Genomic DNA, 20,755 nt, shown 5'->3' with positions numbered 1-20,755 from the left:
TCCAGCAGCACTGAAAGGAGCTCCTGTCCCCACACTCCAGGGCCACTGCAGAGTCAGCCAAGCTGAGCCCTCAGGCTCAGAACCTGCCCTGGAAGCTCAGAAAAGCCAGTGCTCTGTCCAGGGACCTGGCACAAAGCAGATTTCTGCAGGAATTGGGTATTTCTGTCTGCCGTCACTCAGGAAAGACAGTTCTCAGCAGAAAGGGAAGGAGGAGGCTGCTTTGGAGCTGGGATCCAGCCCCAGCTCCTGGAGAATGTGCACGTAGGCATCAGGAGAACTGCAGCCCAAACAGCTTGGTGTACAAGCTGTGATCTGTCTGCAGAGCAGGACACGACCCAAAAGCTACAAGCCAGCAAGGATCCTCATCCCAACCAACATCCATCAACTCATGGCTCTCTGGTTTACCAGCAAAAGCTCCTGGAGTGGCTTCCTACAGCTCCTCCGTCCTAGAGCAGGGACAAAGTTCAAAGCAACAACTTTTCTCAGTGTCTTATGCATGATGGGCTGCTCAGCTCCCAAAAAATCCCAATGAAAGATGCTTTTAATGGAAGAGGTTTCTCCCAGCCTGGGGTACATCCCATCCCCAGCCTCTGGGAACAGCACCACGACAGCCCCTTCCCCAGCACACCCCACTTGTGACTGTGGGCAGAGAATAAAGAGCTACTTGGTAACATTAACAGCTTGTTAGTCATGAATATTAATCACTTATTAATGACTATTAGGGCCTTGCTTCACTACAGGGTTAAGCTGGGCTCCCGCATGTCCCACAGTTGAAATTCAGCTGGAGGAGAGAGAGCAGCTGAATGCCTTGACTCAGCAGTGGCTCCGTGCCCAGCCCTCCAGACTTCCCCAGCCTTATTCCAGCGACTCTGCTGCGGCTGCAAACGGCTCTGAACTGAAACAGGGTGGATGGGAGGTGAGGGGGGTGCACACAGCAGCTTCCCACCTCAGCAGCCCAGCATCCTGTGCTGGTCAGACCTGCTCAGAGGCGTGGGGAGCAGGAATTTGATGACTTTTCTTCTTTGAAGCTGCAGGGCTTCCATCCAACACTGAGGAAAAAAATCCCACATCCCCTAGATTGCTAACTTTCCAGAGATTTCTTTTTCCATAACCATTTATTTCTCTTCTCCTTCTTCCCCCACCCCCTTCCCACTGCTCCTCACAAATTCTTCTGGATTCAGCCTCATTCTGACCCACCACCACTGGGCAGCCCTACGAGCTGGAAGCAGTGGAGTAATCCCAGTCCAGAGCTTGCTGGACAGGGATCCACATCACAAAAGCCACCAGTTGTCCCAGCCAGTAGAAACCCTGCCACCTCCCTCTGCTCTCCTGTTTGATGTGGTCTCTCCAAGCAGGAGCACACAGGGAAGTTAGGGATGAGGAAAGAGGGGATGGAGGAAGGGCTTCACCTCCCTCTCCCACCCGCCAGCTGCTGGGAGCTCCTGTCCCAACTCCACTCCTGGCTGTGACATCCCCGCTGGAAGCAATGGTGGGAGAAGGAGGATAACATCAGAATTTGACCCTTTTCCTCTCCACGGGACAGGCTGGGGCTTGGAGAGCAGGTGGGAGGTCGGGAATGGCTGAGGAGCTCAGCTGAGAGCCAGCAGTGACCTGTCTGTGTTGTTCAGCACAGGGCTGCTGAAGGGAGCTGCACTGCAGGAAAAGCAGGAGAGGCCTGGCTCAGCACAGGGAGAGCTCCAGCTCTGGGGAAAACAACACCACAGGGGCCTGGAGAGAAATGCAGGGGCTGTCCAACCTCCTCTTTCCATTCCCAAACACTGCCAGAACCAAGCACTGAATTCACCCTTTGCAGTTAAACCAGAGCTCCAAGAGCTGCAGTTAAACCAGAATTCCATGAACTGCAGTTAAACCAGAGCTCCAAGAGCTGCAGTTAAACCAGAATTCCATGAACTGCAGTTAAACCAGAGCTCCAGGAGCTGCAGCCAGCTGTGGCCATTGGCAGGGATTTGCCATCCTGGGCTGATGTGAGTTTGGATGGACCCTCACCTGCACCCCAGACAGAACAAGCACAGGGTGGATCCAACAGCACTCACAGGCTGCCCCTTCACTGCCACCAGCTGCCACCCTCGTGGGCAGGGGGTGACCAGAGGTGCCAGCCAAGGGAAGGGACAGGGAGTGGGAAGGCTCCAGTGAGAGTGGCTGCCTGCCTTGGCACTGATCGTGCTGACCAGACCTTTTCCCCTCCCTCATTCCCACCTCTCAGCCATCCAGCACAAAAATCTGTCTTTCCCCTTCTTTTTTTCCTTTCCCCCACTCTGCTCATGGCCTGGCTCCCTTTCAAATTCCCGGAGCAAAGTATTTATCTGCTGGATGAAGGATGACATCCGGCCAAACCCCAGACACGCCATCACGTCTGATCCAGCCCAGCCGTCTCTCACGGCTCCCATCTCGTTATTGCTGAGCTGGCAGCATTCCAGGCCTCGGGAATGGGCTCCCAATCCCTCCAGAGGAGAGAGTCAAGGACTTCTATTAATTAGCATTTTGAATTGTAGCTAATAAATACCCCTCTGGCATTTGGAGTGGGATGGGGACACACAGCGGGGATGTCCTTGAGATGCTGTAGGGTTTGGCTGCTGGAGGCAAAGGGACAAGAGGCACCCACTGAGTCCCTCTGTGTGCTGTGAGCTTCAATCTCCTCCCTGGAGAGGAGCAGGCAGGAGAGGGAGCACGGCCACCACTGGATCCAGCATCACCTGCTCGCCCATCCAGCCCTGCAACGGCCAAAACTCACCAACACACAGAATTCTGCACACAGGACCCTGTGGAGTGTCCCTGAGGATGGACCCCACACCACAAAAACGTGCCTGGGGTTGGGCTCTGGGCCAGTCCCTTGTCTCTCGGACCCAAAGCAGGGAGGTGACAGGGGACTGGCACTGATGGCTGCAGGGATGGAGGGCTGGGAGCTCCAGCTGCAAACACAGCAGCTCACAGGGCCGCCCCACTCAGCACCCAAAGGTTTCCCCACACACAGGAATGCTCTGGCCTCGTTTCTGGCTCAGCCTACAAGGCAAAATAAAGGTGAGGGGTGCAGGTGTGGGACTGAAGCCACCCTTCCATCCCCCTCATGCAGGCCCCAAAGATCCCTGCACAGGCAGTGCCCCACATCCTCAAACAGCTCCACCCTCATGGTACCTCCTCTCTGATGTCCTTGCAAGCTGATCTTGTCCTGGTGTCCCTCGCTTGCCCCTGAGCTGAGCCTTCCCTGAGGGATGACCTTCCCTGAGGGATGACCCATGGGGCAGCAGGTTAAGTGGTGAGCAATAGCTGGGCAGGACAGATGAGAGCATCAGCGACAGCAAGCAATTAGTTAATGGGCTCTGAGGCTCTCAGACCAATCTCATCAGTGACCAGGAGCTGCAGGAGAAATGATGACAGGCCAAGCCAACAGAAACAGGAGCCAAAGGAGGGAAAGCAGGGATGGGGGAAGGGGGAATTAAGAGAGGGAATGAAAATAATCAAAAAGCCAGGGAGAAGATGTAGTCCACACACGCATGACGCTGAGCTGGAGACCTGACAGGCTCAGTCGCTGCTCAGAGGAGAAAAACAAAATCCCTTTATCTACCTCCACACCCTTCCAATCGAGAACAGTGTCAAATCAATTTATTGCCTTGCCCCTCGCCATTAATCAGGCTTCCTCCACTGCTCAGGCTCTGCTGGAGCTGTGTCACATGCAGCAGGAAAAGGGAGAGCAGCAGAGCAGGACACGGAGGCGGCTGCTCAGATTTATCCTGCTCATGATTAGTAAGGGATGGGTGGCTCCTGGCCAGAGCAGCTCATAGTCACAAGACTTAGAACCACACAGAGTTGCGTAAAGCATGCAAGAGTCCCTGCAAACCTTCCTGGGTTTGCGTGGAGAGGCTCTGGAGCGTTGTTATGGATGGGGCTCGTGGATATGGCTGAGGGAAAATGCCTTTCCAGTGAGGCAGAGGTTGCTGCAAATGCGTGGAGTGAGGTTGTTCTGGCTGATCATGCTCCTGAGAATGGTATGTGCAAGCAGAAAGAGGCTCAGGAGGAGACCAGCACCTCACGGGGTCCCAGAGAAGCGTTTCCACTTCCCCACTGGAGAGAGGTGTCCACACTGAGCTGCACAGCCTCTCCACGGAAGTCTCCAAATCCCAGACCTGTGACCCGTGATGGAATTGCTGATGAACACCAGGGTCGTGGATACCAGCAAGTTCAAGGCAGTTTGTGCTTCATCCCCATCCCAGTTTGTGTCTCACCACCATCCCAGCAGTGGCATCCCCCCACCCCACTTACTCCTTGGGGGGGGTCAGGTCATCAGGCCGTGTCTCGAAGAACTGGAGCACCTCCTCGCACTGGGAGATGTAGGGAGGCAGCTGGATCAGAGCCTGAGGAGGAAACAGAGACAGCGGTGATGGGAAGCACTGAAACTGTGCAAGGAGCCCAGTGAGGACCCCTGGGAGTGCAGGGACCTGGGACGTGAGTGGCACCCATGGGGTTGCTGGCACAGGCTGGGGAGAACCACAGCAAACACTTCCACCCACCACCCCACCCCTTTGCAGATCAGGACTAAAGGAGAACAAGCAGAGAGTGCCCAGGCCCTGCTTAGCAGCTCCAGCCTTTTGGGCAGATGTTGTGTCAGAGGGTGAGAGCCACAGGGATGTCCATCCCAGCATCCAGCCTCCCAGCTCAGTTTTCCCAGCATGGAGCAGCCATCCTTGGGAAAGGCTGGCCAGTTGACGCGTGGCACACTCTCAGTGCCATCCCAGCACATCCCAAAAATGCTCCACTGGGCAATGGCAGCTTGGGAAGAGGCAGGGAGAGAAGCAAGGGAGGCAAAAGCACGGACAGCAGGGCTGGGAGGCTGCTCTGCTGCTGTGCAATGGCAAGAGATGTAAAATTCCCTCTGCTTCTTTCCCTTCGAGGAAATCTGCTGCAAATAAGCTTCAGCAGTGGGACTTGCAGGGTGAGAGTGCCAGGCTGGAGGGCTAATGGAAAAAGGGAGCATTTAAAATCAGGGAGCAGAGCTGCAGCCAGACCTGGAGCAGATTTTTAACCAGTTTTGGGTGTAATTCCCCCTCCCCTCTGTTTGCTGCCCCAGCAGTCTGGTGACAGCAGTGTGGGCAAAGCAAACCTCCCCTCATTTCTCTACTGCAGACAAAGCCACAGCTGCAGAGCCTCAGGGTTACCACAGGCATCAGATGTGGCTCCTTATTGCCCCAAGTGCTGGCCCCAAAGCCCTTCCAGCCATCCAGCAGCCAGGCCCTCAGTGCCAGCACAGCAGACTGTCAGACCACTAATCACGGGCCAGATGTGAACAGGATCATGTGAGACACAGCAGAGAGAAAACCACTCCCTGCGTGGCTTTTGGGTCCAGGGAAGGGCTATTCAAATACCAGGTTTTGCATGGATGCCATTCCCATGTGGTACCACTCCCCAGTTCCAGCATCCCATGATCTGAGCCATTTCCCCCGTGCCAAAGTCACTTGGATTTTGTGGCCTGGAGAAGGCTCCGTGCCCTCTGAAAGCAGGGGATGATCCCAGAGAGCAACCTGTGCTGGAAGGAGGAGAGACAAGGCCCACAGCTCGTTTCCCAGGACCTTTTGAAGGAAGCCCACCTAGAGCAGACTCTGCTGAGCCAAGCAACCACCCTGCTGGCCATGGCCTACAGCAGCTGTGGCCACTACATCAGAAACAGTGGCACAAACAGCCTGATGTCTGTCCCACCTCTGGTCCTGCTGCCCAAAGCAGGGACCTGGGCAGGGCCATTAGGACACAGCTTCAGCCCACGGTGCTGGAGCCACAGCAAAGTCACCTTTCCCATCCCCCTGCAGGCCTGAGGGGAAAAGCCATTCACCAAAGACAGGGAATCCTTGTTGGATTAAATTAGCCCAAAATCCATTTTGCAGGCAGTGAGAAAGGATTATTCTCTAGCAGCAGTGTTTTTAGTGGGCCACCCAGTCTCTTTGGGGTAGAGCATCACCACTCCTTCATCAACCCCCCTCTAAAACTTTCTCAAAATCCCTTAGGCAGGAGGCAGGCAGATCCCACACCATGAGAAAGACCAACAGATGTGGAAGACAAAGAGAATAAAGTGGAGAAATGGGAAGACATTTCAGGCCTCCTCTCCCTGTCCTTGTCATTCCTACGGCTGCTTGAAGTCTCATTCAGCAGCTCATTGCTCTAACCAGTTGCTCTGATTCCTTCGCTGCTTTTCCTGCACCTTATCCTAAATTGCCACGTTTTTCAGTACAACAGGAGCTGGAACAGAGCCCTTCAGCAGGAACACTGCCTTGTGAAAGCAATGGTTCCCCCCTTGCTCCTCCTCCCTGCTTCCACCCCAAATCTCACCCATCCTCTTTGCAGGGCCCTCCCAGAGAACGAAGACGCCCAACTTCCCTCAGAGGAGATGGCAATAAAGCAGAAACTTCCTTTCACAGCTTTCTCCTGCTAATTCCTTGCTCGTTTTACATCTCTGCAGCCTCTGGTCAGTCCCACACCCACCTCAGCTCAGCTGCTTTCCGGGTAAGCAGCAGCAGCTCAAGGCCAGGCAGGGAGAGCTCGGAACTCCTCGGTGATGCATTAACGGAAGGAGCAGAGCACAGCTCCCTAAGTGGGTCATATAACATCAGCCATTACGTTCCAGTTGTTAAGTCAGATGGGTTCATTATATTTTATGCCACTAATGGCATCGTTCTGAAAGAAGCAGCTGCAGCATTTTATCACCGAGGGACGTTTTCTTCCCCAAAATTGAATTTACTGTCTGTGGAGCTGACACAGTTCAGTGGCTCGGCAGACAAGGGGCCAAGCACCATCAGCTTCCCCCACGACAGCTCAGAGCACACCTTGTACCACGTCTCCATCACTCTGCCCTCACCTGCTGTCCTGGCCCGCAGTGTTCCTCATCTGCAGCCCCTCTGCAGAGCTGTCAAGATGCATTTCCTGATTCAGCCCCATCCTTGGAGTTGTTATTCCAGCCATGGCTGAGGCCCAAACCCCACAGCCTCTCCCACACCTCCCTCACCTAAGGGATGGGATGGATATTTTACCATTTTCCCATCTTGTCCCATGCGTTTTACTGTCTTTGCATGTATTTCCAACAACATTCAGACTGGATTTTTGAGGTACCAGTCCTACCTTGAGGCCATTCCATGGCTGCTGCAAGTACCACAGAATCACAGAATGAACTAGGTTGGAAAAGACCTTTGGGATCATCAAGTCTTTGACGTGACGAGATGTGACACACTCGATTTGATTTGTGTGAAAATAATTTGTCGTGGACTTCAGTATTTTGTTTCCCCTGCCAAAAAAAAAAATCTGCCCGTAAATCATAATTTCCCTTGCACTTAAGCCCAGTTTTATATCCTTCAAGAGCATGGAGCAAATTGTCTCAGCCTTCTCTCTGTTCCAATAATTTTCTGAGGTACAAGTCATCTTACCCTGTGCAAATAACTGGTTTTTGTAACCAGTAACTGGAGTTTGCATCCCAGTTTGGAACCACCCCACCATCCTACAGCCTCAAGTGCTGCCTGCTATATAAAACAGGTCTTCTCCTAATAGATGGGAAAGGAAAGGGGAGCTGAGTCCTTCAAACCAAGTCCTGCATGCAACCACTTCACTCCAAACCTGTGGTGATGGACACAGCCAGGTCCTTTCCAGCCCTTCCAGAGCTGGTTCTGCTTTGCAGCTGAAGAAAGGACAGGAGGAGGGCAAAGCCCAGCAGCAGGGTGCAAACTGAAAGGGGGCTGGGCACCTCTGCCCCCTGCAAGGCCAGGCCTTCAAACCCCCAACATGAATCCCAAAGAGTGAAAAGGGAATCCCTGAATGGGTTTCAATCCAAAAAAAGGAATTGATAGTAGGGAATAAGCCACACTCTCCCCGTGCTCCCAGCACTGGCACACCATGAGATGCTATCAGTCCATCAGGATTGAGCTGGATCAAGCTGGGATTGTCCTTGGTGGGTGTTGCAAACCCCTCTTACCTTGCAGTACTCATCAATAGGGATCAGGCGCTTGACGGCGACGTCGCGGATGTGGCTCCGGCGGAAGAGGATCTTCCCTGAAACAGGAGACAAGGACAGGTCAGCACAACCCCCACACACTCTTTGGAATCCCTCTGATTCCCTGCACACCCTCTCCTTGCCAAAAGCCCCATATGCCCCCCCCAAAGAAGCCCATTTCCTCACACCGATTAAATACCTCGTCAGAATCAGGCACAGTTAAAGCGGCAAGGAGGTACCAGGAGAGAGAAGAGGAAACAATTCCCAGCAAACTGCATCCCTGTGGTCTTTGTGTGGCAACGAGAGGAAACAGCCCCCATCAAAGCACGTGCCTGACCCCTCACAGTTTGCTGGGGTGGACAAAACCCCTGGCAAACACTGGGCTCGCCAGAGCAGGACATCCCTTGTCCCATTGTCCAGGGCATCCAGGTCTAGTGTGGGCAGCAGCCAAGCCAGAGGGTTTTTCCCTGGGCAGCTCCTGGTCCTGGAAGCCACAGTGTCGGGACTACAGCTCTGAGTCAGACCTATAGAATTTTCCTTCCTGTCTGGGGTTTATTTTTGTTCTTCATTAATGGGCTCCTCTTGCCACTCCGTTTCCTCCCCTCTGCCTTGTGGCACAGGCCTCTTTCCTTTGAAGCCTAATGAGTCCTAAATGCTTCAAGCTGCTCTCTCAGGGAACAGCTTCTTTGGCATTTAACGAGACAAAAGCCATTAGCAGACAGTGAAACAGATCCGTGATCAAAAGGGTTGGTATGTGGCAGGATTTCAGACCTCTTCCCAAAGCTCCAGGAACTGGCACAGCTCTGCAACACAGTCACCTGGAAAACTGTGGGTTGGGGGGGGTGGGTGGTGATGAAGTTCCCTCAAGTTCCTCCTGACATCTCCAATACCACAGGAAAGTGGTTTTTGTGCCTGCTTGGGTTTCCAATCCCACCCCTGAACCCAAGGAGAGCAACGTCCATGGAATAACCCCTTCATTTATCAAAGAGGTCACCATGGGGCAACCCAGAAGCCGAACTCCCATCTCCCATGCCAACACCATCCTTGCAAACCACGTGAGAGCACTTGGAGAGTCACACCATGGCTTTGGTCCCTACTGTGGGTCTTCCCAGGAGCCCTGGAATTGCTGAAGCCAGAGGCTGGGTGCTGCCAAGAACAGGACACAGGAAAACGGCCACATGATCACCACCATTTAAAATCCAGGGCTGGGTCGTTTATCCCAGTTTTAAATCCAGGGCTGGGTCACCCCCTGTGCTTCTCCCTGACTTGGCCAGGAGCTGGATCACGGGTGACCTGTGCAAGCTGCCAATGCATTTTTGGAACAGAGATGAACTAAAGCCAAGCCAACTTCAGCTTGCAAAGAGCACGAGCAAGAGCCTTCTGGAGGAGCCAAATCTCCTCCCAGGCTCAGTTAATGCTTTGAAACAGGAGCACACAGCGAATCCACTCAGTGTCAGCTCCCTCCCTGCCCTGCAGTGAGAGGGATGGGGTCAGGCCAGCTCATCCCAGGATTGTTCCTCATTTCTGTGCTGTTGGCAGCAGGGCTGGGCCATTGCTGGTGGGAAATGCTCTGCTCTGCAGTGCAGTCCTTCTCAAAGCCCACCAAGAAGAGCCAAACCTGGCAGTCTTTGTGATACAGTGAAAAAAAAAATCCCCCTCTACTCAATCTTTTTCGATTTTGAGGGTGAATACCCTGGGAACAGGGAATTTGTCTGGAAAGACTGGGAACAGCACCCAGGCCGGAGCTCCATTCCTTGCCCTGAGCAATTATTTTCCATCTGACAAGAGAATGATCAAGTTTTCCCTTCCCATCAGCAATCCCAGGGTGTTTGCTGCCGAGGATTCTGCTTGAGTGATGATTTCTGAAAAGATGAATGGGTCACACCCGTTCTGTTGGCAGTGGTAAGGAAAGGCTGTTTTGGTTCCAGGTCTGCCAAAATGAAATCACTGATGGGTGGGTAGGTTATAAATGGCTGAAATAATGAGCTCTGGGTGTGGGAATATTGAAATGTTTAACAAACATATGCTAGTGAGTAATAATAAAAAGAATACAGTTTGGGGGAATAAATTCATCACAAGTGATCTTAAATTAGCCCAGGCACGGAGTGTATGAAGCAGCAGGAAATGCAGCTCCTCTCCCCACTCGCTCTAGATCTAGTATTTTTCAACAAGGAAGTTCATTTTCTAACAAAAAGCTGATTTTAATCAAAATGCCTAATTAACATAATTGCAGGCCCTTCGGTGCTGCCAACTCCAGCAATATAAACCCTTGACTTGACAGGCAAGAGAGAGCAGGAAACCACTTCCCTGCCGGAAGGGAAAGATGGGACACTTGCTGGGTCAGGGAGACGCAGCATTTCCCTGGGCACGTTCTCCCTGGGGCAGACCTAAACCTGGGAACAGCAGCGCTGTCCAGTGGGGCTTTTCCCATGGCCAAAACTGCAGAACTCGAGGGAAACCCAGGAGACTGAGGGTGCAGAGAGCACAGGAATGATGCTGCAGCTCCAGGGGATGGTTCCCTGCCACCTCATTCCAAGCACTCTCTCCCTGACGCTTTCTTGGCTGCTTCCAGATGTTGTAAGCATCCTCAGCCTGGTTCTGGAAGTTTCCAAGGCCAGGTTGGACATTGGAGCCACCTGGGACAGTGGAAGGTGTCCCTGCCCATGGCAGGGGTGGAATGAGGTGACCTTTAAGGTCCTTTCCAACCCAAACCATCCCATGGCTCCAGGATTCTAAACTCATTTCTCCCCTCCCAGCACCGCTCCTGCCTCAGGATGAGGAACACCAAGGACAAGACATGTGAAGGGAGGCAGCTCTGCTGAGAATGGGGTTTTCCATCAGCTGCAAAGGTCAGTGCTGCTGCAGGCTCCACTTGCCCAGCTCCTCTCTCTCGTCACGACTCCAGGACTCAGAAATAATTAGATTTCCTTATTTCCATAGATAACGTTATGCATGAACAAGCGGAGCAGTGAGGCTCCCTCCCTGCTGGCACCAGGAATTCCCTCCACCAGGAAGAGTGGTAAATACACTCTTCACACAAACAAACAGAGCTCTGAGGGGACTGAACATTTATCACCCGGGAATGTGTCAAACACGTTGATTTTGGAGAAAGACGACTGAGATAAAGCACTAACACACAGTGGCTGCCCTGGCTGTGCAAGCACCCACACTCCAGGACATGCTGCCTGCTTTTTGTGGACCTTATAAACCTGTTCATCCCTACAAAGGAGAAGAGAAGCTCTACCAAAGGTATTCTGTCTGGCCACGAAAATTCTGCCAGTGCCAGAAAGGATCTGTTCTCCCAGGAGTGGAAGAACCAAACTCCTCTGTGGCTGATTTGCTTTATCTGATTGACCCAGAGCAAAAAATTGATGGAGCAGCTCCAAAGAGGGGACTGCCAAAAAATGCAGCGTGGCCCCCACTGCCTCAGGCCTTCATTGGGACTGAAAAGAGTCAGGGAATCTTGGGGAAAAGCTGATAAGGAATTTGGGGCTCCAGCAGTGTGAGACAGAGCAGGCAGGACTCAGGAGGGGTTAACCTCAAACAAACAAAAACAGGGAAACAGGGCTCTGCAAATTGTTCCCTCCTGTGGGAATCCTCCAGGCAGAGCTGGACTTGTACTGGGAGCAGGGAACTGGGAAAAAAAAGGCAGAGGGACCTCAAGCAGCAAAATTGTGGCGACTCCTCTGGAGCCAAAGGCTGGATCTGCAGCAAGCTGAGAACCCCAAACACGTCCCCCTGGCCCTGCCAGCTGTGAACCAAGCCAGGTATTCCAGAAGTGGAAAAGCAGCTGTGCCTCCTGCTTTGCCCTGAAGGACTCCCCCCACTCTGCCCCCATCCCACGGCCTCGGAAAGAATTCACTGCTCTGCACCTTTCAAATCACATCCAGACTTTCCCTGGCACGGGTTCCAAGCTTGCTCCAAAAAAGAAAAGCCAGCCCCAAATGTACACATAATTAATCCCAGCCCCTGGAGCAGCCAGCTATTCCTGGGATGGGGGATCAGGCATGGGAGATGGGGTTTCCAGGAGTCCTATGCTTGGCATCTGCTCTGGGGTTCAGGATGGTCTGGGACTGCCCTCCCAACCTGCTACGGCAGAGATCCCACCTCATTAGAGCAGAAAACAACAATTAGGACCCTTGCCCCTTCTCCGGCTCAGAGGAAGATGCAACAAGACTGGGGAAAATCAGGTACAACAGCTGGGAAACGGATGAGTTTTCCTCCACCTCCTTCACAGGGCCTTTGTGGGCAGCTGTGAGAGTCCCCACAGCTGTCCTGGGAGAAAAACCAGGGTGGCACTGATGCCCACACTGAGCAGGTTGGTGGGCTGGGAAGGGAGCAGAAAGGAGGCCTAATTCTGCTTTTAAAAATGACCTCCCCAACCCCCTTTTCTCCTGCTCCCTTCTTGGGATTTCACTCCTGTCTGCAGCTAAATCTTCCTAAAAAGCAATTTTACAGCCAAAGTGAGCTCAGCCTCAGGCAACCCCTCCTTGCCGAGGCTCACGTTTCCAGCGAGGCAGGAAAACTGGCCAGGATCTGCTCCAGGCCGCTGGGGCTGCACGGAACTTGGAAGGCTCGGCTCTCCTCAGAAAAGCTGTTTCCTGAAGGATCTGGCACAGCCCTGCCCCGGCAGGCCTGGCTGAGCTCATTTGTTCTCTCAGCTCGTTCTTTCCTGGGGTCTCCACGCCGTCATCTCCCGGCCAGCGAGGGTGGAACCCCGGGGTGGATGTCCCAGCTGGGCGCTGGCAGGGCTCTGCGCCCTCTCCAGCTGCTCCAGAGCCGTTCCAGGGGCACAGCTGGTGCCAGGCACAGGCTGGGTGCTGCCACAGCTGCTCCAGGAGCCACCCCAGCACCACACGGAGCTCTGCCAGGGGCTCAAGGCCAGCTAAAAGAGCTCAAAGAGCACTTCAAACTCCCCTCTGTGGGAGCAGAGCTTTGCAGGCACAGAGCAGGAGCGCTGCCAGGAAAATCCAAACCCCCACCGTGCCTTGCCATGGGGTGAACCTGGTGCCAACACCCAGAAAGGGACAACCCCTGGCCCCAAAGCTCAAGTGTGACTGCTCTGCCTCGGAGGACCCACCTCTGTGGCTGCACTCCACAAGAGCTGCGTGGGCTGAAGGACTTGCACTCACAAAAGCCCCTTCTGACAGCATCAAAGACCTGCTTCAAGAGGCCACAGTCTCCAGAAATTTCCCATAAAAAGTCAAATCCTCAAAGGCAGCACTCAAAAAACAGAGTTCCTGCGGGCTGGGTGTTGTAATGTGGGGCAACCCTGGAACTCTCTTCCCATTCCAGGAAACCAGCCCGACAGACAAACCCAGTGGCACCTTCTCAGGTCGTGGTGGTGACCCTGAGCTTGGGACACTTTGGGGTTTGCTAAGGAAGCCAGAGTTGCAGGAGGCATTCTTAGGAACTGCAGTGGCCACAGCGCCTGATGCTGCTCTGCAAGGGGCTTCCCAGAAAGCAGAGGCCTTGCAGGAAACCACTGCAGCCAAATCCCCCTTGGTAATGAAATTCAGATGCTCAAAATGGGATTGGGAACAAGCTCCAGTATTCCCAGAAGCTGAACACAATCAAACCCCCAGCAAATCTAGGGACACAGAACCACATTTCTGCAGAAAAAAAAGTCCCAGGCTGCTTGACTGAGCTCACCTGGACAACACCCCTGGGCTGAAAGAGCTAAAGGTGGGGTTCAGCTGTAAAAGACTCGTTGTCATCTCAAACTGGGAAAGGCAAAGAACTGCCCCAGAAAGGAATCAGGCTCCAGTACAGCCAGCAAATACCAAAAGAGCCTTCCCTTACCCCCAGGTGAAATCCTGTTTCAGAAGCAGAGCTTGCACAGCCTCGCACTGGGGAGGTTCTGGCTCACGGAACAGCTCCAGGGAAAGCCACCAGCTCCTGACTGCTCCAGGAGGAGCAGCAAAAGCACCACGATTCCCACTTCCAATAACACAACTTCCCCGAAGCAAGAGGGCTCCTGAAGCTGTCCCAGCCTTTCGTTTCCAGCAATTTCCACCCCCTTTTTTTCCCGCAGTGGAAATCCCAATGACACGTTTCTGAGCGAAGGGAAACTATTTCAACACCAAGGAGAAACAAATACTGGTGAGTGTGAGCAGCAGAGCTCTGACCAGGCTTCTCTTCCAAAAATAGCAGCGTTTTGGTGGGAATTTTCTGCGAGTGCAGCACAGCCAAAGCACAAATCCAATTTTTCCAAGTGATGCCCTTTGCCAGTTTGGCTTTCACCTTTCCCTGCTGGCAGGAGCACTTGTACAGCAAGGGCTTTCCTGCTGTAACATCAGGTGAGCTTTGCTTTGGCTGATGTTACAATGCCAGGACAAGGCAGAATCAGAAACCCAGAGCAGATTCCCCTGCTCAGAAAGGGGTGGAAATGATTTTTTTTCCTCACACCACTCAGCGAAAAAGCAAAGCCCACAAAAGCCTTTATGTTTCTAGAAGAGCCAGGAGGCAGAGCACAGCACAAAGGGCGGCACTAAACAGACCTGACAGCCACTGGAAGCGATTATGGTACCGTGACATTCCTAAATGTCCTCATTAGCTACTTGGGGCTGGGGGTAAAGACAACTCTGTGGTCAAAGAGACTCCCCTCAGGCTACTGGTTTTCCCAAAGGATATTAGGGATCCTTTTCCCCCCACACAGCAGCAGCCACCAGCAATCCCCCACACCACAGAGTGCCATGGATTATCCCATCTGTTCTTTGGGCATAAAACCCCTCATGTTGGACATGTCATGCCACAGAAATCCTGTCTTTGAGCAGCCAGCCCCAAACACCACGGGAGGAAGCTGAGGCTGTCAGTCAGCTGGAATTCCATTGTTCTTTCCTTCTCTCTGGATGTCCCCTGGGACAGGGAAAGCAGCGTGGGAGCAGTTTTGGGCAGCCTCACACCACCCTCAGCCCTGTGCTGTGCCTGTGGGGCTCTTGGTCTTCCACTGAAGAATTCTGGAGGGCCAGAGAAATCCTGAGGGGTGTAACACTCACTGGGCACTCTGCTAACAAATAGAGAGGTTTTAAAGGACACACTGCAGGCCAAGCACTCAGGCTGTTCAGCAGATAAGAGCTGAGCTACGTGTATGCTCGCACACAGGCTGGGAAAAAGCTCCTGCCGTGCCAAAACCAGCACGGATTTTGCTGGAGCCCACTCTCCTACCTGGCAGAAAGGGGATGATTCTTTGCTTGGGGTCCTTCTGGCCTCCTTCCATCGGGAACTTGTCCAGCATCTGCATCTGGAAAAGGAAATGCAAGAGAGGTGGTGAAAGGCAGGGATTAACGCGAGGCCACTCTGCCCAGGAGGGGATGAAGCAGGAGAGGAGACAGAACATGCCCAGAGACGTCCAACCACCCCCTCCTTTGGAAGGAAGGGGATGGAGATGCAAACTCTCCCTTGGTTTCCCTAGGGCATGGATCTGAAGCTCACAGGGATTTCTGCAGCTCACAGGTGCCTAGGGGGTATTTGAAATGGGTCTGTCTGTCTCTGTTGGAGCTCTGTGCCTAAATAATTCAGCCTTTATGGGAGCACTGGAGACAACCTGCCCAGGCAGTGTGCTGAGCACCTAGAAAAGTCTCATCAGCCCTGCACACGCAGTAGTTACACTTTTTTTCCTTGGATCTCAAAGATTGGGATAAAATTATTGAGGTTTGGAGCAGAGGGGGCAGGAGGAAGGAGGTACTTTTCCCTGCGTTTTGAGAATTAAAAACTCTCCCAAGAGTCCCAAAGACAACAGGAAAACCAAAAGGAGCTCTCAGAGTGAAAATGAGAGAACTCAGGAGCAGGGTGGCACTGAGCACAACTGGGCTGCATTCACAGCTGCTTCTCAAAACAGTTGGGAAGGAAATGGAAGGAAAATGTCCCCAGACCTGGCAGCAAGCAGGGACTGTGGTGACATTAGAGCAGCCCCAGGGAGGATTCGGCTCCCCCAGGCACTGCAGCCTCTCTGGGCATGCCAAGATCTCTTGTTCTTCCCTCAATCCACAAAAATCCAGGCTGCCACCACATCCCCCTAACTCTGTGAAACCCTCCTGTTGTGCTGTGGTGGAGAGGTGCCCCTGGCCTTGCTCTTCTTGCAGGGAAGAGCTCAGGAAAGCTTGGGACTGGGGAAGGGTGAGGAAAACGAGGCATGAACGCTGCACATCTGATTGTGGTTAAACAACACAATCCTGGAGGCACTGGAAGCAATCCTGGAGGCACTGGAAGCAATCCTGGAGGCACTGGAAGCTTTCCCTGCCTCTGCTGGAGCCCCAGCTGAGGACCCCTCGCTCCCGGAGCACCGTGAGCCTCCAAGGCACACACGGTGCAGGCTGTGCCTCTCCCAGCAGCATGTGCCTGGGCTGTGCCTCTGGCCAGATCCCTTCCCAGCCATGTGATCCCACCAAATCCATCCAGAACTCCAGCCCAGACCATCTCCATTTCCTTCTGCTGGGCTGCAAAGCAGCTGCTCAGTGTGGGGAGCCTTTGCTCCAGCCCAACCCAGTGCCACCAGTACCACTCCAGTCAGACCAGACCTGCCTGGGCTGGCACCATTCAGAAGCCTGGCAGTCACCAAATGCTCTTTTTTCTTGCTGAAAGGAGGGAAAGAGGTTGCAGAGTGCCTGGAGCACTCTCTGGCACTCACAGGAAGAGGAGAAGGCAGGGGGGGTGATCCCATGGATCCCACCCAGCCTGGCTGCCACATCACAGCTCTGGAGGAGGCTGCAGCCAACACCAGCTCATCAGCTTTCCTGGGCATGAGCCTGTGGGAAGAACAGCTGGAAACCTCACTCCAAGGAAAACAAGCCCAGCGCTGGCTGTAACCACGGGAGGCAGTTTGGGAGAGCGGATCCAGATCCACAGAAACCCAGCCTGGGGCTGAGAGTTCCTCCAGAGCACCACACACACGGAAAAGCACAAAACAGAGAGTGGAAAAGATCAGCTCCAGACCCAAGGGATGCCACCAGAGACAAGGAGAAGCCAGCTGGCAGGGCTCCAGGTTTTGAGGTTCCCTGTGTCCTCCCTGCTGCTGCTGATTGTGCAGGATGGGGATACAGCAGGGGCCGTCACGCTGCTCTTGCCAAGGAAAGCCAAGGAAAGCAGCCCTAGCTCTGGAAAAGGGATGGGAAAAGGGGAAAAGTGCAGCAACCCTACAAACCCTGGGGGAAGGATGCACAGACAGGCACCAGAAGATGGTCTGCAGATTGCAGCGCCAAGTTTTCCTGGGAGAGCACCCTTCTCCCCAGCCATGCGGGGACAAGAGCTGTGGGAGGGGGGAGGTCGGCATGGGGACACTCCCACAAACCCTCCTTGCAGCAAAGGTGTCCATCCCAGCTCCAAACAGGACTGCTCTCACCACATTCCCAGAAGGGGCCACCCGAGATCCCGGGGACATGGGCAGACAGGGCAGGGGAGATGCAGACAGACACAAAACATGGGAGAGCACGGAGAGGCCAAGTCTCGCTCTCAGCAATGCGCTCAGCCAGCTCAGGAAGAGAAATGAAGGGAAAATACATCCCCCAGCAACAATTAATCTATTGTTTCTCCCCTTCCAAGATTATTTTTAAGTATTTGTGACAGAAAGGAAAAAAAGAAAAAGATTGGAGTGGATGCAGTTTGAAGAAATTTGGTGGGTTTTAGGATGTGGGAAGCTGTTGTATCCCACTTTTCATTGACCCCTTTGCAGCAGGGAGAGGGATCACAGCTTGCCAGGCCCTGGAGCCAGGACTGGGGCACAGAGCCCAAGTGGGGTATCCAGTCCAGGCTTCCCACACCAGCGTAGGGCATGTTTATCCACATTTATCTCCACCACCAACTTATCTTATCAGTTCTCTGTTTTCCTTAGGAACCCAGGAATGTCTGGGCAGTGAGTCTGGAGTGAGGCAGACGGTGGGAACCCCCTGTCCCCATCCCGAGCTGTCCATTAACAGGATCATCCAGGAAAAATAAACCAGGATAACACCCACAGGGATGGGCAGCCTTTGAAAAGCAGCTTCGTACCAGCAGCTCAGCAGAGCTGCTTCATCAACAGGAAACTCATAAGATAATATCCTAATTGGATCAATTAGCAGTGCTGCGGGCTGCAGGGGATCCCGGGGAGAGGGGAATGTCCCTGCTCAGCAGGATTCCCGGGAAGCAGAGGGCTTTGCCCCAAAAAGAGCTGCTGGTGCAGTGCCAGAGGGGTTTACACCACGCAGATAGGGTGACCCCAGAGACTTGGCTGCTGCAGGAGAGGGCCCCAGGTGTCACAGCTTGCAAGCAGGACATGTCACTTCCCAGCTGGAAAAAAGCGTGGAGAAATCGCTGCCAAAAACCCACAGCCTCAAGCCAAGTGCCAGCAGGTAATAAGGTGGGCCATGCTTTGCTTCTCCTCTGATCTCCACAGTGCAGTGGAAGAGTTTTTCCCTCTTTTCAAGAGGATTTGTTGAATGAGACAAGAGGAACAGGCAGGAACCGATGCCCAGAAAGTTCCACCTGCACAGGAGGCAGAACTGCTGCCCTGAGCAGAGCCCAGAGAGGCTGTGGGGTCTCCTCCCTGGGGATATTCCAGAGCCAACTGCACACATCCTGTGCCCTGTGCTCTGGGATGGCCCTGCTGGAGCAGGGAGGTGGCACCAGTGACCCACTGTGGTCCCTGCCAGTCTGACCCATTCTGGGATTCCGGGATTCGCTCTGCTTGACTGACAGAGGTTCAGCCTAAAACCACATTGCTCCTTTGTGGCCCAGCAAGAGAGAGCTGCCCTAATCCATGCCTCCAGCAGCCAGGCCTATTATCCAGAGCAGAGCAGCCAGCTTTTGACACCACTTGAAGGGAAAAGGGGGAAGGAAAAAAAAAAAAGAAGTTCAACAAAAGACTTCCCAGTCTGGCCAAGCGTGGTGGCAGAACCACAAGAGACTCTTTGTGAGAAGGACACAGCCCCGCCAAGGGAAGGCAGGAACAGCACGAGCAGTAGCCTGCCACGGAGGAAAGATGAGCCTGAGCCAAGCCTGCTCTCATCCCACACTCCCCAGCTCCCCATGGGCCCCATCCCTGGTGAGCAGGGAATGCCACAGGCAGCCAGGCACACCCGGTGTGTCCCTGTCCCTGCGGAGCGAGCTCCAGAGGGGACACTCCCAGCCACTGCTCTCCCTGACCCCACGTGCCCAGCTGGCCATCAGCCAGGGAAGCAGAGCCCCACTCCAGACTGGAGTCACCAGCATCCCGCTGATCCCCAGATGAGGCGGAACAGGGATGCAGGTCCTGCCATCCCTGCCAGCGTGGGAGCACCCGGCCCCAAAGGGACAGGATGAGGGCCACAGTGCCCCGCTGGGAATCAGGGACTCCTCAAAGTGCTCCTGCAGATCAAAGCACTGGAATCAGCTGGTTTGGGAAAGCTCTGCCAAGCAATAGTCTGGGAAAGAGACATCTGGCAGCAGCTCACAGGCTACTGATGTTTAGTCTCTCTGTGATCCTACAAGAGGCACCTTCCCTGCATCCTCAAGGGCTGTCTGAACAAATGGGGGGTGACAAAAAGCCCACAGCAGCCCAGGAGATAAAAGGATTAACAAGGAGCGAGTGCAGATCCCAAAAGCGGGATGCCAGTGCTGGGGCAGCACATAATTCCCATTCCATGGCCAAGGCGAGCTGGGTGTTCACAGCGTGAGGAGTTCAAGCGCATTTCACACACCACCAGGAGAGGCAACCCCAGCCTCCCCAGCACGAGGAAATGGCATCACAGAGGCAGGATTGTGAAAAGCCTCATGGAAAACTTGAAGCATCGCTCAGCAATCGACAAATAAAGAATTAACTGAGGTCGGAGGGAAAATGAAAGGGCCACACAAATCGTCAGCGGCTGCCACCGCAGGAGAAGTTTCCTATGAAGTCACAGGAAGCATTAGGCACACGCTGGTGCCTGGGAATAGCTCCTGGCGTGGGGAGCAGTGGGGCTGGGCAGGACACACCCTACACCTGTGGGGACCCCAGGACTGAGCCACCACCAGCTCTGTGTGACCCCACAAAGCACGTGGAACAAACCCAGGGAGCTGAGGGGGCTCCACCTGCACTCGGGGGCTCTGAGGATGTGGCAGCTTCACATCTCCAGGTCAGGTCTGAGGACAGTGGTCTCCAAAAGCAGCTGGGCAAAAAGCTTCCACTGCTCAGGGCAGGAGATGGCTCCTGCCTGAGCACTCAGAGTTCCACAGAATCAGAGTGGTTTGGGTTGGGAGGGACCTTAAAATCATCCCATCCCACCCCTGCCATGGGCAGGGACACCTTCCACTGTCCCAGGTGGCTCCAAGCCCCGTCCAGCCTGGCCTTGGACACTTCCAGGGATCCAGGGACAGCCACAGCTGCTCTGGGCACCCTGTGCCAGGGCCTCCCCACCCTCCCAGGAAGAAATGTCTTCCTAATACCCAATCTAACCCTGCTCTCTGTGAGTTTGAAGCCATTCCATTCGTGTCAAGTCCTGGAAGTCACCTTTCTCATGCCACTACTCTCCTAATCCATTTTCCACTTAATTTCTGATACTTGCAGCCTCTCTTTGGCATTGGGGTGGCAGGGCCCAGGCTGCAGGGATGAGCACAGCAAGGAGCAGAGCACGAACACCCCAAAGCACCAACCCTGAACCCATAACCTCACCCAGCTGTGGGGAGTGACTGCTGCTGGAGACGTGCTCAGGGACAGAGCAGCAATACCCGGCAGTTCCTCTTCCTCCTCGCAGCTATGGGAACATCCCTGCAGCACAGCTGGGGCTGTGTCACACAGGATGTGCCCCTGAAAACAGCCTTGGGAAGAGCTGGTGCCAAAACCCA

At 54.0% G+C, this 20,755-nt stretch overlaps 1 protein-coding gene across 1 annotated transcript in view; it reads right to left on the bottom strand.

The window, feature by feature from the left end:
* The window catches only part of SH3PXD2B (SH3 and PX domains 2B), a gene marked incomplete at its 5' end in the record, with an annotated part of 58,099 nt that overhangs the window by 16,597 nt on the left and 20,747 nt on the right, over nucleotides 1-20,755 (bottom strand). The window contains 3 exons of the mRNA XM_082291737.1: nucleotides 4,279-4,370; nucleotides 7,964-8,040; nucleotides 15,149-15,224. Coding sequence (XP_082147863.1) covers nucleotides 4,279-4,370; nucleotides 7,964-8,040; nucleotides 15,149-15,224 — 245 coding nt within the window. The remainder of the gene's footprint in view (nucleotides 1-4,278; nucleotides 4,371-7,963; nucleotides 8,041-15,148; nucleotides 15,225-20,755) is intronic.

The sequence above is a fragment of the Coloeus monedula genome (assembly GCF_965178545.1).
Source record: "Coloeus monedula genome assembly, chromosome: 15".
NCBI classification, from domain to species: Eukaryota; Metazoa; Chordata; class Aves; order Passeriformes; family Corvidae; genus Coloeus; species Coloeus monedula.
The sequence above is the reverse complement of the archived record's forward strand: the minus strand, read 5'-3'. Positions and strand labels throughout refer to the sequence as shown.